This window comes from Grus americana, chromosome 17 (assembly GCF_028858705.1).
Source record: "Grus americana isolate bGruAme1 chromosome 17, bGruAme1.mat, whole genome shotgun sequence".
Lineage (NCBI taxonomy): Eukaryota > Metazoa > Chordata > Aves > Gruiformes > Gruidae > Grus > Grus americana.
In genome coordinates, this window is record NC_072868.1 from 8,704,293 (window position 1) to 8,721,091 (window position 16,799).

At 56.0% G+C, this 16,799-nt stretch overlaps 1 protein-coding gene across 1 annotated transcript in view; it reads left to right on the forward strand.

Moving 5' to 3' along the window:
- The first annotated feature begins 11,454 nt into the window (after positions 1-11,454).
- The window catches only part of CTNNBL1 (catenin beta like 1), a 55,780-nt gene continuing 50,435 nt past the window's right edge, over positions 11,455-16,799 (forward strand). Inside the window, exon 1 of the mRNA XM_054845704.1 lies at positions 11,455-11,578. Coding sequence (XP_054701679.1) covers positions 11,549-11,578 — 30 coding nt within the window. The 5' untranslated portion in view covers positions 11,455-11,548. The remainder of the gene's footprint in view (positions 11,579-16,799) is intronic.

Genomic DNA, 16,799 nt, shown 5'->3' on the forward strand with positions numbered 1-16,799 from the left:
ATGGGAGCACCGGCAACAGTGGGATCAGGAGCATCGTGTCCAGCGTGGGGACCACGCTGCTGCTCTGGGGGGCTGGAAGTGTATGTGGGTCCAGCTTCCCTGGCCCCCCTTGCCCACAGCATGGCCCCAAGCAAGCGGCTGCACCCATCCCTCATCGGGGAGATGCTTGGGGAGGAAGGGCCACGTGGGCAGGGTTATTCATTCCAGCAGATATTCATTAGCGCTGCAAACGCAGTTTGGATGTGCAGCTTTGGGTAGGCTGCTGTCACTGGCTCCTGGTGAGATCTCGACTGCTTTCACCACAATTAAAGTTGCCTCCAAACACTGTGGTCCTGTCCAGTGTAAGATAACAGTTAATACCCTCAAATAGTGACTATCAGTTTCTCCATAAGGCCCATAAATATTAATACAATTCTAATTAGTTCCTTTAAATACATTGCCTAAATTAAGTATTTCCTTGGCAATAAATCAGCGGCGGTTTGGCACCCTGCTCACGCCCATTAAGCAGATCACGAGCTCTCCCCACCTGCCCCACGGCGGGTCCCTGCGTGCCAGGGGCCATGCCCCACGGCAGCCCGGGGCCATGCCGTGCCAATGTGAGGGCTGGTGGTGCCCGGCGGTGCTCCCACCTCCTAAGTGTCAAGCTTTGGGATGGGGAACAGTGGGTGGGTTTTGGGGCTGGAGGAGCCGCGAGCTGTCCCACGCCTGGAGGGGTGCTGGCGTCCGTCAATGCTCAGCTCCAGTGGCCCCTTCCTCCCACGCCAGCGGAGCTGGAGGGCTGATCCCTGTCCCTTCCCAAGGGGGCTGCCCAGTGAGTGGGGAACCCACAGAGCTGCCGGCGGCAGTGGCATGGTTGTCCCCGCGGCTACTTCCACAGCACAGCACGGCCAGGGCATTTTCGGGGTAAATCCAGGGGCTCGGCCAACATCCCGGTGGGCTCCAGTGCAATCTCTGATCCTGCACCCCAAAGAGAGTGGCCGGCACTGCCGGCAGGATCTTGTCAAGAGACTGCAAGAGTGCGGTTTGAAAGCGCCTGATAAAACCCCACAGTCACAGATACAAAAATAAACCAACCATTAGATTCCAAAGAGGGAAGGGAGCCCAGGCTTCACTGAACAAGCAGAGAGTGCCCTGTGTCCTTAATCAGGAGTAATATTGTTAATACATTTTTCCCCAGGTGTACCCACATTTGCATTCCCAGCAATTTGCACAATAATGAGGCGAGCTGACCATGCCTCACCCTGGCAGCAATCACCTCCAAATCGATGGCACCGTGCCGGCGAGCTCGTCTGAAAGCTCATCTGTTCCAGCTGTAGCCGTGCCGCACGTCCCCGGCGCGGCTCTGCCCCGGCTGCCCCGGCATGCCCGCAGCCCTGACGCCGCAGGGGGGGAAGCGCCGGGCGCCTCGGGGGCTGTGTGGCTGGAGGGACCTGCTGGGGCCTCCCCAGTGGGAGGGTGCTGGGGGCAACCGGGGGCTGGTGTGTGCAGGAGCCATGTGCCCAAGCGAGCCCACTGCTGCCTCCGTGGAGCCTTGGCTGGGTGCTCCTGCCCCACGCCTTCATCCCCAGCTCTGAGTCATCCTCCTCCTGGGAGGTGGCAGCAGTGGCCGTCCTGCTCAGACCTCCCCTGAGCTGGAGGAGATGGGATCCCTTCCGAGGTGCTTGTGCGTGCTGTGCAGGGGGGGGGTGTGTGTGTGTGAACGTGCACAAGGGTGCGTGTGTGCATGCAGGGGGATGCACGGAGGTGAGCAGGCGCAGGGTGAGGGTGCAGGCTGCAGGTCTAAGCAGGGGGTGGGCATGGCGTGCATCCTCTCTGCGCTTTGGTATTGGTGGTACGGGAAAAGAGCAAATACCAAACTCATTTGCTTGAGGAGAAATTAATACGGTGTGAAGCCTGTAGTGGGTGATTTAAGAAGTGAATTTAAAATCTCAACACAAATAGATTTTTTTATAAGGTCAGAAGAAAGATTAAATGCTACAGACAAGCACAGCACTTGCCATTTCCAGCATCGCTTGTACCATAAATATTTTGGGCTGGCGCCATGTCCCTGCGCTGCCCACGTGGGTCAGAACCCGCTCGCAGGGCAAGAGCCGCTCCAGGCACAGCGCAGTGCTGGGCGAGCAGGGACGTCCCTGGGGAGGGCATGACGTCTCGCCGTCCCCATCCTCACGCGGCAGCCAAGCTCTCCGCCGGCACGCAGGAGCAGCCAGCAATGGTCCTCACAGGGGGAGGGAGAGGAGGCGCGTGGTGCCGTGCTGCCTGTGGCACCAGGACCAGCTGCGGCCATGCCGGCAGGATCCGGTCCCAGACCCCCTCTGGCGCTGCCACCGGCCTGTGAAGGTGCCCATGGCACAGGGTGGGAGTCGCGCAGCCCAAGCTGTGGTGCCAGTCCCGCAGGGCGTCAGCCTGCTGCCAGCTGCTGGCTCCCCTTCCTGCCGCCCGGCAGGGACCAGGATTGATGGCAAGATATTTGAAAGGCTCCAAATGTGGAGGTTATATCGCTGAGCCACCCCCATCCATCACGAGACGTTCATTATTAAGTAACACCCTGCACGCCGGGCTGATTTCACACCTTATCTGAACCCAGCAGCTGTGCCCTAAATCCTGAGCGCCGCGACTGTCTGGAGGAATTCGGCTGCCTGTGCTTAAAATTAGTGTTAGCATCTATCATTTCCCCACACCAAATGGCTTTTGTGTCGGCACTTGGCAGCGCTCATCCGTCACCGGGGCTCTGGGCTGCCCAGCTCTGTACCCTCTCTGTCACTGTCGCAGGACCCCTCATTGGCAAAATGTCACCCAAAGAACAAGTGCAACGGCTCAGCCTCTCCCTTCCGCCCGAGCCGGCGGCACTGCCCGCGGTGAGGGTGTCCTCTATCCCCTCGGGCACTGGGGGCACCAGCTCCGCTCCTGGCGGGGCTGTCCCTGTCCCTCCAGCCCCGCCGCAGCTGGGTACGTGGCACGGGCACAGCCTGCAACCCCCCGCGCTGAGCACAGCGGCCTCTCCCCTCCCCTGGCACCGTGGCTCGCTGCCTCCCGTGGTGCCAGCCACAGCCACGTGGCTGGGCCCCTCCTGGCCACTGCTGCCGGCAGCCGTCCCTGGCGAGGAGCTCTTGCCAGGCAGGTGATGCTGGAGCTGTCGGCGTGATGAAAAGCCTCCCGCAGCAATGCAGATAACATACAAGCACAGGTCAGGCGAGGCCCGTGTAGCCCATCCATCAGGCGCAGCAGCTACAGGCGCTCCCCGTGCCACCATCTGATGCACGTTATCCGGCACAAATGTGTTTCTTCCCCCAAGGTTAAACGGATGAGTGAGGTTCAGGCACTGACAGCTCTGCCTGCCCCGTGCAAGCAATAAACAAGCTGGAAGAACCAGAGGGGAAAAAAAAAGGTTTGTTTTCTGTCAAATGCTCCTTTTGATGGTGCTGGCACAAGGATGGTGGCAGCACGGAGAGGGGTGCAAGGATGGGGATCCGCTCCTCGTGTGGCCGCAGGGCAGCCAGTGACGGGCATCGTCACAGCTGTATTGGGTACCACCGTGTCACCAGCGGTGACGGGTGGGTGAGAGCGAGGGCTCGGCGAGACATTGGACCACCAAGCGGCCCAGATGCTCAGTGTAGCCCTGGCATGCTGCCGAGGTGTGCTGGGGCTGGCGGGGATCAGGCAGGACGGCGGCAAGCCAGCACGTCCCCCTGCCACATCTCCCGTGGGCAGCCCCAGGAGCGGCGCTGCGGGCTGGCAGAGCTGGCACTGCAGCCGGGCAGGGGCTGGTGCTGCCCTCTGCATCCCCACGTCTGTCCCAGCTTGTGATGCCCAGGGCCTGATCCTGCCTGGGACTGCCCACCCACTTTGGGCACTGCCCGCAGCCGTGGCTGAGCCGTGGTGCCCCGGGGTGCGTGCCAGGCAGGGGTCCGCTTCCCTGCACGGTGTCCACACTGGGCTGCCGCTGCCCTCGCTCAATGTCACACTTGGTGCCTGTCAACTTGAAAAAAGGTTTGCAGCCGATAAGCGATCGGGCTGTCAGCTGCGGAGTGCCGCTTGCTCGTGATTTACTGCAACGTCGCTAACGGAGCACAGATTTTTCTTAATCTAAATTGAAAACTACTCAAGTAGAAAAATAATTTCATTGCTTCATCCTGAAGGGGTAGGGGGAGAGGAAGGGGAAGAGCTGTGCCAGGGCAGGCAGGTCTCGGGCTGCTCATGCCCCTCGTGCCCCCCATCCCGGCCGGGCAGGGCCAGCCCCATCCCACCAGCCCCCCGTCACTTTGGGCAGCTCCTACGCCGGGGACAAGCGGCAACTTCTCCAGCTCAGGCAGAAAAACCCTGTTGCCGTGCCCCACACCGGAGCCTGGCGGGAGCTGCTGGCATGTGCCCAGGGGCGAGGTGGGTGGCAGAAGCAGAGTCCCCACCCGTGGGGCACAGGAAAGGCCTTGGGGCATTCCCATGGGGACACAGGACGGTGCCACATCCCTGCAGCATCCTGGAGTAGCACAGAGATGGTGGGAGCAGCAGTGCTTCGCTGTGCCCTGGGGCTTCGCTGTGCTGCAGCGTTTGCCATGCCCCAGCACTTCGGTGTGCTGCGGTGCTTTGCTGCACCAGGGTGCTTTGCTGTGCCCCGGTGCTCACCGTGCCCTGGTGCTTTGCCGTGCCGCAGTGCTTTGCTGTGCCGCAGTGCTCGCCATGCCCCCGTGCTTCGCTGTGCTCCAGTGCTTCGCTGTGCTGTGGTGCTTTGCTGTGCGGTGGCGCTCACTGTGCTACGGTGCGGCATGGCAGAGCAGGGCGAGGCGCGTGTCTCGGGTGTGTGCGTGCCTCTGATCTCAGTGAGGAGGCTTTGATGGTCACGGTCTCCACTGGTGCTTTGGGTCCAGCCAGCAAAGCTGCGGACCTGCAGCCCCGTGGACGTGCCGACACGGTGGGTGTGCAGAGGCTCCTGGGGCTCTGGGCCAAGCACCCAAATCAGCCCCGTGTTCGGTAAGGGACCACGCCGGCCTCCCCGGTGGTTGGGTGCATTGTGCATGGCACCATCATGGGGATGCTGGAGCAGCCACCGTCCTCACCACGCAGTGCAGGAGGCAGAGCTGGCACTTGGGCTGGAGTTGCAGGCAGGGTCTCACTTTCGGCAGCATTGAAGAGCTCGCACTCTGCTTGGAAAGAAAGGCTTAAAACGTCGGGTCCCCCTGATCACCCCGGCTCTGTTAGGGGCCAACGGCGCTGGCGGGTATTTAGCGGGTGAGCCACGAGCAGGCAGACACACGTGTGCCCGGTGGTGCCGATATGCCCAGCCCTGATCCATCCGGATTTGCAGCACTAAATACCAGTGGGGGCTGGGAGAGGGGCTGGGAATCCACTACACCAGTGTGGGGCTCCTGGAGCACGGCTGTGCCGGCACGGGTGTCCAGGAGCAGGGCTGTGCTGGTGTAGGGGTTCCTGGAGCATGGCTGTGCTGGCTGGGGCTGGGCTCGTCCTGTGCAGGAGCAGAATCCGGCCATTTTCCACCAGTCAGGAGCTGGGACAGGGCGTGGGGAGGGGGCACCCACCAGGGCTCAGCTCCGGGGTGATGGGGTGCAGCGTCGTCCCAGCCCCACTCTCCACCCACGAGGCTGTGCCACAGGCCCCCGGTGCCAGTGGATGCTGGTGCAGGAGAGACGTGCTGCCTCATGGAGAGATCGGTAATTTGGAGTGCGAGCGAATTCTGGGAGCATTTGCTGAGCTGGATAATAACGTGCCCAGTGAGCTGCATCCCAAGCACGCCGCCAAATTAAAGAAATTTTTTTCCCCTTTAATTTAAAAGTCACCGTTGGGAAATCTCTGTCGGCCTCAGCAGTGATTTCCCCCCAGGCTGCCTTTCTGGAGAAATCTTTAATTTTGATTGTCACACTTTGTGGAGTTTAACTCAGGGAAGCAGAGCCATAAATAAGGTGCTGCTCCGGCATTAAGGCTCCAGCTGTGCTGGGACAGCGAGTGGCACTGGTGCGGGTGGGAAGGAGGGAGCAGCAGCCACAGCCATGGCCACGACCACCCCACCGGGGCTCACGGGCACCGGCCGCCCTCTCCCCTCGCACCTTTCCCCCTGCCCAAGCTCCCCTCTGCTCACCCCAGCCCCTCACAGCCTGATTTCACAGGTCAGCTCCCTTTAATTAGCTGGGTCCTGGCCCCCCCCGCCTGCCTGCCAAACGAATCGGCAGGTTCATGAAAATCTCGTTAGCCTTACTCCACAGCTGGCTTCCCCACCAGCTCCGGCACTTCCCGGCCCTCGTGGTGCTGGCCGGCTTGGCAAGCACTCTGCCCTGGCACGCCGGCACCCCGGGACACTGGCCAGGAGTCATGGCAGGCGTTACACCGAACCCCTTCGGGCTGGAAAGGCGGCACCAGGGAGAGAGGGCAAAGGCTGCAAGTTTTCCTCTGTGCTCTGGTTTGTCACCGGGCTTGGCCGGCCACGGTGACACGGGGCTGGAGCAGGCACCATGGCCAGCCTGGGGTGGGGGGCAGCTCCCAGGGCTGCCCCGGTGCCTCCAGCTTGGTGGAACTGGTGTGTAACCCTGGAGAGGGGCCTCTCCTCGCCCTGCTGGGGCCTTGGGAGGGAATCGCCCGGCAGCCCCATTAGCAATTAAGAAAGACGGAAGAAATGCAGGTGCCTCCCCTCCGGCGCAGAGCTGGCGCGGCGGCGCTGGGGTGAGCTCCGGAAAGGTTACAGCCTATTTGCATTTTACCCTTCAGTAATTTCAACACTTACGGGTGCAATTAAGAGGCAAACCTGGTGTTATGAAGCTATCAGCGTGGAGAGACCTGAATACTAACAAACTCCCGTGCGTGTTCCCATCCCGGGCCATCCGATCTATCCGTGCTAACACTGCAGAAATGCCAGCAGATTTCCACCGGCCGCAGTAATGGGCCTCGACTACATTAAATGCACATTTTTACACTTGTCTGAGAGCCCAGCCCTCCCCAAGCCATTCAGGTGATGGGCTGGGTGCTCGCTGCGGGCAGGGCACAGCGGCCGCCGAGGGGAGCGGGCATTAGCATGGCAGTATGGCGGCCGGGGCAGAACCGGGGCTGGATTGGTGCCACGCTCGTCGCCCGATCAAAACGTTTGAGCCAACATCACCCTGCAGAAGACAGCCCCCGGGCCTGCTTTGTTTTACAAGCAAACCACCGACGCGGCAGCGCTGGCCAGACAGAGATGCCCGGCATGGCCCTGGCGGGACGTCCCTCCTGCAGGACGGGGGGGTCCTCCACGCTCGGCAGCCCCCTGCCCTCCTGTGGGGGGTCGGGGGCTCTGTGGACGCTGCTGGTGGGACACCAGGCTCGGAGAACGGCCGTCTTTCCCTTTAAGCTTCATCCCCATTTAATTGGATAGTTTTGAGCCCCGGCTCATGATTTCTGCAGCAATTTGGTCTGAGATTTCTTTCTTTCCCTCCATTATCCACTCTGATTAACTCAGCTGCACCTGTCAGCTTTTATTTGGCGGCGCGGGGAGCGCCTGCGAGAACCTGTTAAAATGCATGAGTTTTATCACAGCCACTCTTTCCTGGCCAGCGATGCTGAACCGGGAGGGAAGGGGCTGCAGGGAGCCGGGCTGTGGCAGGGGAGGGAAGGGGCTGCAGGGGCCCCCGAGGCTGGGGTGTGGGTGCCGCAGGGGTGCCGGTGTCCCCCTCTCCACCCCAGCAGCGCGGGGGAAGCCCGGCTGGGAGCTGGCCCAGGCTGGGGGCGGTGGGGAGCCTGTGGGGTGCAGGCAGCTGCGGGCAGGGCCCTGCCACCACCCTCCGCTGCCAGGGTGCTTAGTGGCTGCAGCTTTTCCGCTTTGCAAATGCTCATTTTACATTCCATCTATAACTTGTTCCCTTTTTCTCATTTTAATAAAACCAAAGGCATCCGGAAACACCGTTGCACCCAAGAACGAGCGAGATCTGACATAATTAAAAAGTGGCTTCAATCAGGCTGTTTTCCTAATGGTTTGTCATATCAGCCCACACCGCCCTGCACCCCCCGTGCTCCCAACCCCCTGAGGCATCATTTACATTTCTTAATAACCCCTCATTAATATTCATGATGTGGGGAGGGTAATAACGGCTGAGTGCACACCACTAATTCAATTTCAGCGAGCCTCAGTGTGTTTAGTTAATCACCGGGGGACCTGGGTTACTCAGTACAATTATTTATTCGGAATTAGATCTCAAGGCATCTGGATTGAAACCTGAACTCGGAATAAAATTAAACCAGGATTCTCCTCCTCGCTGCCTCCTCCTGCCACTGCTCCCAGCTGTGGTGCTGAGCATCCCCCCGTGGCCGTGCCCTGCCGAGGAACCATTGTTTCCACATCGGCACTCATGCTGCGCTGCCAGGACCATCGCGGTGGCTGGGACTTCTCCAAGTCGCCGGTGGCTGCTGGGTCTCAGCTCCTCTGTGCCCATCTCCAGGGCCAGAGCCGCAGCTGGGGAGGCCGTGGGGCCAGCTGGCAGCACTGGGGTGCCAGCTGCCCATCACTGCCCATTTGTGCCGGTGCAGTTAGGGGAAAGAGGTTGGGAAAAGTCCGGTTTGGGCTGTCCTGTGACATCCTGGAGCCCTGGGGGTGTCCCCAGGGAAGTGGGGGAAGGTGCTGTAGGTCCCACTGCCTCTGGCCGGCCAGCCCTGGGGCTGTGGTCAGCACTGGCGATACCCCAGCCCCTGTGGAAGGTGGGTGCCTGGGGACATGGAGCCCGGCTTTCCCTGGGGTCCTCACTCTCCCGACCAAGCTAAGTCACAGGGTTTGCTCCAGCCTGTCCAGAGCATCCAGCCCCTTCCCTCAGCTCCCCAGGAGAGGCTGGTGCTGGCCCCACACAGAGCCCACCACCCAGGGCGGCCGGCTCATCCCCATCCTTTCATTTCCTTGAGGGCTTTTTTTTATACTTTGATTTTGTTCCTGGTTTTGCTTTTTTAATTCAATATTTTGTCCCTGTGCTCCAACTCCCCTTATTGGATAAAAACTCTCTGTTATTGAATCCTGCCCTGCAGCGGGTTGGTGAGAATTGGGTTTCCCAGGCAGCAATACGGCCGTTTCAGAGCGTGATGAGGCCGGTAGAGCACGGGGACGGGAGGGGGGACGGGAGGAGCCGGCAGAGCCTGTGGTTGTTTCAGTGAGAACTGCACTGGGCTGCACTCTGCAGTTCCCCACTCTGCCTCCGTCTTACCCAGCACAGCGATGGGCAAAACCATCGCAGCAAAAAGAAAGCCTTTGCGGGTTACTTCTAGATGCCATTTGCAGATAGAGAGGGGCTTTAAAGACAGCTTGGGGACCAGGTTTGCACGGGCTGGGAACCTTCCCACGATGGCTCGATGGATCCGTGGGGCTCCCGCCCACCCTCCATCGCCATCAGCCTCCCGGTGCTGCCGCCTGCCAAGCCCTGCGACAGCCAAAGCTCGGGCTCTGTCCCCAGCCGCGTCCTGGGGGCTTCAACTGTCCTTCCTGTGCAGCAGAAGGGACGGGAGATGCTGGCGCCCAGTGTCTGGTTTGCGTTCATTCCTTTTAGTGGCGGCGTTTTCACAATTAATTTACTTCACAGGCGTGGGGTGCTGGGCTGTGCCTTGGCCGGAGAGAAGCAGCACCTGAGCTTTGGTGCCTTTCCCATGAGGCTGGATTTCCGGCTATAGAGTTTTAAGTTGCTTAATGCAGCAGCCACTTCCCAAATTCCTAACTTTGTTTTCCTGAACATCCCCCCCCCGGCCTCACAGTCCTTCCAGGGAAGCGAAACAACCATTTTCTATCCCTTTGTCTAATGAGGAGAAACTTCAGGTGGGAGGTGCCGGCCTCGCTAGCTGCGTTCAGGTTTCTTTTCTCCAATTTGAAGACAATTCCCTTTGCCCTCCTCAACTTCCCCCCTCCAGCACCGAATGTGTTTCCCCGCCTGCATTTGCGCAGCGAGGGAAGGGAGCGGGAGGAGAAACATCGGAGCGGGTGAAGATCACGATGCCTGGTGTTTCTGTCTTAGACGGAGGGTCAGTTCTTTCCCGCTGCACTTGTGTTTTACAAGGGCTTGTTGTGTTTACCACCATCGCTGGTCAGGCTCCCCAATAGCTGTATCATGTTCCCAAGTACGTGTCAACACTCCTCGAGCGACTGCGAATGTTCTGGTTTCACAGCTGGTGAATTATCTGAACACTCAATAAAGCGAAGCCAGATGATCCAATAATTATCTTCTATTTATCTCATCTTTAACATGCAGATTTGTTGAGTTAATTTTGTCATGACTGATATCTCCTATATTTTATTGAAACAACAGGGGATGCTAGGGACTTCTTTGAAAACATTATATATATTTTTAATTTCGTGAATGTTCTCAAACCAGACTCCTACTGAGATAACTGCGTAATAGCTATGATCATTATGTTATGAAAAATTATTTTAGTTCAAAGCTGTTTTTTAAAGCATAGTTGAAATAAATTCAGTAAGATTTTGGCCAAGTCGACTCTCTTCTAATTATTCATATTTGTTAAATTGAAAAATGCTTCTATCTGTCTGTGTTTCTGCATCTTGTTGAATTACAGAGTTGTCACAACCTCAGCAAACAGAGGGATTGTCACGTCCCCTCCTGCTGCATTCAGTGCTCAGTTATTGGCCTCTTTTCAAGGTGACAGCGGTTAATGATGCTGTATATAAATAGAAGCGTGTTGTCAATAAACGTTGGCAACAGCCTTCTGCATTTCCAAGCCTGCCTCAGCCCCGGGAAGGATTCATGGAAGGTTACAGAAGCAGCATCAAAAGAAACCACTGACTTTTGGTAGCTCCGCTTTGCAGCGGTGAGGGTCAGCTCCCGGGGGGCTTTGCTGGGGTGCCGCACCCCCCGACTTTGGGTGACGGCAGCCCCGGCCCCACGCAGCGCCCAGCTCCGGCGGCACAGCTGCGGATAGGACCCACGGTCCCCGCGGCACCCACGGCACCAGGCGGTCACGCTGCTCCCTCCAGGGCCCGGCCGCTCGGGGAGCAGCTCGGGTCTCTGAGGGCTCGAGGGGCCCCTGTCACCCGGGAGGGGACTCGCCCTCTCCCTGTTCTGCAGCAGGCAGCACACTTTGCCACTCTCCCCCCGCCTCCCCGGTATCAGTCAGTGCCGTTTAGCCCTGGGCCGGCGGCTCCCCTGGCCAGGCCGCTGCAGCAGGCCGAGCCCGCCGCGGGACGGGTGGGAGGTCAGGGGTACCCCCAGGGCCGCGGTGGCCGGGTTGGGGGGCAGAGCAGGGTCCAGCTCCAGGGACCCCTGAGCCGCTGCCCCAGCCGTGGGGCTGTGGGGTGGCCCCCGGGGTCGGCACGGCCCGTGGGACGCGGCTCCAGCCCACTCCTCACCCACGCCGCGGCAGGGCTGCCCGGCTCTCTGCCCTCTCCCGGCCGCAAACATCCCGGGGCTGCTTTGCGGCAGTGTGGCGCCTCCCACCTCTCACTTTCCGGCAGTACTCCTCACGCCTCTCACTTTCCGGCAGAGTGGCGCCCTCCCGGCTCACGCCTGCGCTTCCTGCCTTACGGCACAGTGTCGTGCGACTCCGGTCGTTGGCGACAGTTTCCCGGTGGCGGGGCCCGGTCGGTGCTATGGATGTGGGGGAGCTGCTCAGCTACCAGGTGAGCTGCTCCGCGGCGGCTGTCGGGGCGCTGGAGGGCACCGAACGGAGCCGGCGGTGGAGGGGCCCGTCAGGGCGGCGGGGCCTGCCCCCGCGGGGCCTGGGCCGGCGGCGGCCTTGCCCATGCCCCCATCCCCCACCGTGCCGGTGGTAGCGCTCGGTGCACGGGGAACAGCCCGGGCCCTTCCTGCCCCCACCTTGGGGAGGGACGAGCGCGGCCCTGGCCGGTCCGTGCTGGGGGTGGTAGAGGCCGCGGTCCCCAGCGCCCCGGCCGGGAGCGCGGAGGTGCCCTCACCCGTACCCCCCGCTGGGGCGGCAGCTCCGGGCCTGGGCCCAGCCGCGCTCGGTGCGCTCTGACAGGACCCGGTGACGGTGTCGCTAACTTTTGGGGGCTTCTCCCCCCCATTTGGGGAAGCGGTGCCTCGGTGGGACCCGGTTACCGGGGGCTCTTCGGGAACGCGGCTCTGCTGATGCCGGTTCTCCCACAGACGGGCACGGTTTGATGTTTTTGCCGGCGTGCGCCTGTTCCTGCAGTAAAGCCTCTGCTTGTTTCAGGGCTTGGGACTCGTTCCTTTTTTCTACCTGTTTAATGACACAACCCATTAATTTTGATTTTTACCAAAGTCTTCTGAAAAAGTTTTCCTTCTTATAAAAAATTTCCTTTTATCTCGTGAGCGTTTCTCCCCTCTCGGCATGTGATCGGTATTTGGAGGTCAGTTTCGAAGCAGATGTGGTTAAGCACATATTTATTGTCACAAAAGTGGATTTAGCGTGTTCCCCTGTGGATCGGGGAATGAGAGCACTGATTTGGAATAATGTTTTGATACTGTGCTGGGATTTGTGCACACGATAGTGTTGACTTGTACTTTAATTCCTAGACAAACTGCAGCAGTGGCCTTTCCCTGCTGAATCAGTAAGAAAAACACTCTAAGACGTTATCTACCTTGTAAGTAATTGAGGAGTTATGTCAGTTCTTAATTACTACATTTTAATTCAGCACCCAGGATGCTTTATGGAACTCCTTCGTATGTGCCATCCTGCTATGCGTTATTCTGCGGGGGCACCACACGTGTTCAGAGGTGAAAAGAGCATCCTGCTCTTCAGTACCTGTTTGTCCTTTTGGAATGTGTTATTTTGAGATGCCCAGGGACGAGGGAAAGTTACCTTTGGGTCTGAGAAATTTCCCATCTTCTTTTCCCAGTGGCACCAAAATACTCTGGCCTATGGCTGTAGGAATAGTCTTTCTCTGAGAACTCCATTAGATTCCTACTTGATTCAGCTCCAGGACGTTTTCTTCTGTGGATTGCTCTGTCTGTCTCTAACATCCTTCCTACTTCATCTGTTTGTGCGGTGCTGACAGCGTAGTTCTGCCGTTCTGAGATCTGCTCTACTTTTGTATTTCTCTACCTACCTTTTTTTTTCCCCCCTGTGATTTTTTCAGTATCAAATTAGAATGATTGGTCTTCTCCGCCTCAGTTATGGTTAATGATGCTGCCCTTTCCTTGTTCTGTGATGCAATTTACACCCAAAGCGCAGAAAGGTAAACCTGTGCTGAACTTCTGTTTGTTGTAATTTTTTTAACCAAGCTCTAGTTTGGGTTTTTGTTTGTTGGTTTTTCTCTTGTTCTGAAAATGTGAAGTCCGCAGGATTCCCTTCTGCTCGGGAGGAAAATGCATGTCCACTTTGTTTTGATCACTATGATTTCTGCGCAGCTTTCTGTTGGATGAGCTTTCTATACTGCAATGAGGCTAGAGGTAAAGAAATGCTGCTTAGCTGCTGGGTATTACAGTTTCAATTTCTTTCCTTGCTGCTGAAATTTGTCTTAGCTGCGGGACAAAACATTCTGCAGCTTTCAACCAACTACTGGAATTGTTTCTGAAGGGTCTGTCCTGGCTCCGTGGTCTTCTGGTGTCTCACCCAAATACGAATAGTTCTTGTGTTAGTAGATGAGAGAACGCTTCAGAGTAAATGTTGGATTTCAGTGTCACTGAATTCAGATCTCCAGAATTAGGTAAAATAGTGAATAAAGGTGAAAGGAGTGGAGGAGCAGAAGGCAGATAAACAGCTCTGATTCTGAAAAAATGAGATTCCCTTCCGTGAAGGCACTTCTGCCTGAAAGATAGAAACAAAAGTTGGAAACAACAGGTTTCACTGCCTCCCACCCTGCATGCGTCAGGCATCTGCTGCAGCTCTCACAGGCAGGCGAAGCAGGTGCCCTCCTATATTGTTTTTAGAAATGTACATTCTTGTCCACTGAGTGTATAAAATTCAGAATAATCAGACTTCTGCTGTGCCTGTGCCACAGAGAGGATACTGACGTGTGCGTGACAGGTAAACAAAGTGAGTGTTGCTCCAGGCTGCCTGCTGTACCCGCCGTACCCCTCTGATGGGCTGCGGCTGCTGGGAGGAGGATGGCTCGGTGCCTCATACAACAGCTCCTGACCTGCTCCGGTTTTCTGCCTGGTGCTGTAAGGTTAACTTGAGCGCAAGTCTGGGTGTTTTCATGTGCTGGTCTGAGGAGCGGGGCTGGTTCAAGATCTCCTCATCCATCCCTGCTGCAGGGGTGGCACCGGCTGTCAGATGGGAGGGCCAGATGATGGGTGGTGTGCATCTCCGCTGTCTGATTTTAATCTCTTGCTGGAAATGAGTTGGTCTTCTCAGCTTCCCTCAGCACAACCCAAAATAATTGCTTTTCTCTTATATTGTTTTGAATTTGTCTCCTCTGAATGCCTAATCGGTGCCCTTGCTTAATCAAGATGATGCTCTCCCTCAGTGCCAAACTTGGCATGGAAGATTTCAGGCACTGTGCCGCCAATTCAGCACCAAGTGTCTGTCAGAGTGGGAAAAGGAACCTTTTGCAACAAAAAATACAATTAAACAGCACCTGGCAGTTTATACAAAGCTCAGGAATCCATAAACTTTATGTGTTGCTGCAAAACAGTTGCAGATGGTCTAAACTGATGATTAAATATTGCTGCTGTTCTGCCCAGAAAGACTGTGCCCAGATCCTGTGTCTGGTCTCTGATTACGAAGGGTAATTAAGGGGACGAAGCCAACTCCAGTTCTTTTCAGAGATCTCTTTTAATTGTCTTGGGAGGGAATAAAGGAGATTATTTTAATTCTCATTAAATGCAGATTTCACCACTGTGAGTGATCATTACAAATTGCTAATTTTTTAATGGAATAATAGTAAAATGAAATAACAAAAAAAGCAGTAAATAATGGGATAAGGTCTGACTTCACTGAGCTGGGTGATCTCCTTGTTGTTTGAATGAGTTGAGTGTCCTTTGTAGTGGGATGTATCTCCATGTCTCTGTGGAGGCACATAATAATTTCTGCTGCTGATATAGATAATTTACTGTAAATTTGCAATGTAATGAATGTGTCTGACGGCAGAGGCAGCTCAGCTGAGCAGGTTGTTGACTACATACAGCCTTGTTACCCTGGTAGCTCTTGTCCTGCCTGCAGGTTAAAATGAGGAGCTATCACCAGCTCAGCTGCATACCCCACGCTACAGAGCTTGCATTGGTACGTTAACGGGGTTGCAGACAAATCTATAATTTACTATTTGGTGTGTAATCTTCGGCTGCCGAATCGGAGTGTGTGTAAAAGCCTGTCAAGGCAGATCCCTGCCTGTGCACCTCCCCGCAGGGGTCCCGATGGCTGAGTTTCGTTCAGTCCCGTCCCAGTCATGGCAGAGCCACTGAAGCCAGGACGGGGACACGCGACCGGCTTCTGCTGAGCTCGCGGAGGTCTCAGGTGGGCAGCTGCAGGTTCACAATTGTCATGTTTAATATGTTTTTTTTCTGGATACAGTTGCAGGAGGCAGATTTCCTGCTCGTTTTTTTTGAGGGGCACTGATGGATGCAGTCACCTCTGTAGGGATGGGAGAAGACAGATAGGGAGGGAGGTGTGCGGGGGGGCCATGGGAACGGCCTTAGCCATAGGACCACTGTTAGCCCAGGGGCTGAGGCTGTAGCCTTGGGCTCTCTGGCTGATCCTCCAGGAATACAAACAGATCGCTGTCTCTGCTGAAGACAATGCGCTCGTTCTTGATGTACCTTCACACAAGACTTGGTCCTTTCAAAGCTTTTACTGGCTGTCATCTCTCTCCTCATCTATTTTTGCATTGGTTCAGAATGAAGTAAAGTAAGGAACTGCAGGAACAGGTATGGGATAACCAGTCTTTGTGCCCTCCATACAAACATGCATCTCTTGGTCCTTGGTTATATATAATAACTATTTTGTGTCTTATTATATGGTAACTCTAATTTAGAATGTGGAGATGAAACTTCAGGTTTTGCTTTTATGTCTTTTCTTCCTCTACGTGCTTTTCGCAGTGGCAAGCTGCCTTGAGCACTTGTGTGCCCCACAGAGTGGAAAAGTGAAGAGGAAAGGGGTTAATTCTCTCTGAAAGTAATAGTCTGTACCCATGTAGGTGCAGTGCATATCTTTCATTTCATTTGCTTCGGTTTGGGTGATTTTGGAGCTCTTGGGACTTCCTGAGATTACTAGATTTTCCTGGTACCAGTTCTTCCAGTTTTTAACACTCAGATCCTGCACCATCTAAAAGTGTTGTGCTTCAGGAAGAAAAAAAACAACAAAAAGTAGGATTGATGGTAGCCTGGTTTATCACAAATGTCAGAAACAAAATTAAGAAGTTAGTGAAGATACCTCTGGAGATTTGGGGCTTGCTTTCAGAAGTCCTAAATTGACAGCTAATGCATAGCTTTCTGCAGTGGCTCTTCTGGGCAGGCTGCAGCTGGCTGAGATGTGGTCACAAAAGAAGCTACATCGCTTACGAAGATTTATTTCAGATTTCATTAACAAATAATTTCTGAGCTTCACAGTAACAAGGTTACTTACAAAGCAGATGTCTTAGTAATATGAAACTCCATTACTGAGACTTCCCTAAACCTTCCTGATATTTGGAGAAGGCTGGAAGCAATCAGGGACCTAAACAATATGTTTTCAGATTTTATGGGATACTTAATCCTGATATTAATGTGCAATCACTGCTTTGAGGGAGACCAGGCAGGGGCCCCAGGCAGATCATTGTTCTTTGATTTAGGACGTCATTTCTCTCACCTGCACCGCGCACAAGGCGGGTGCTGTTGTTTCTGCTGCCCAGACCAAGGGCAGGCTCTGCGTTCTGTGTCCGTGCACAAATGAGGAGCCGTGTCTGGGGTGTATTTCTAGAGGAAATCTGCCGCCCGAAGCCT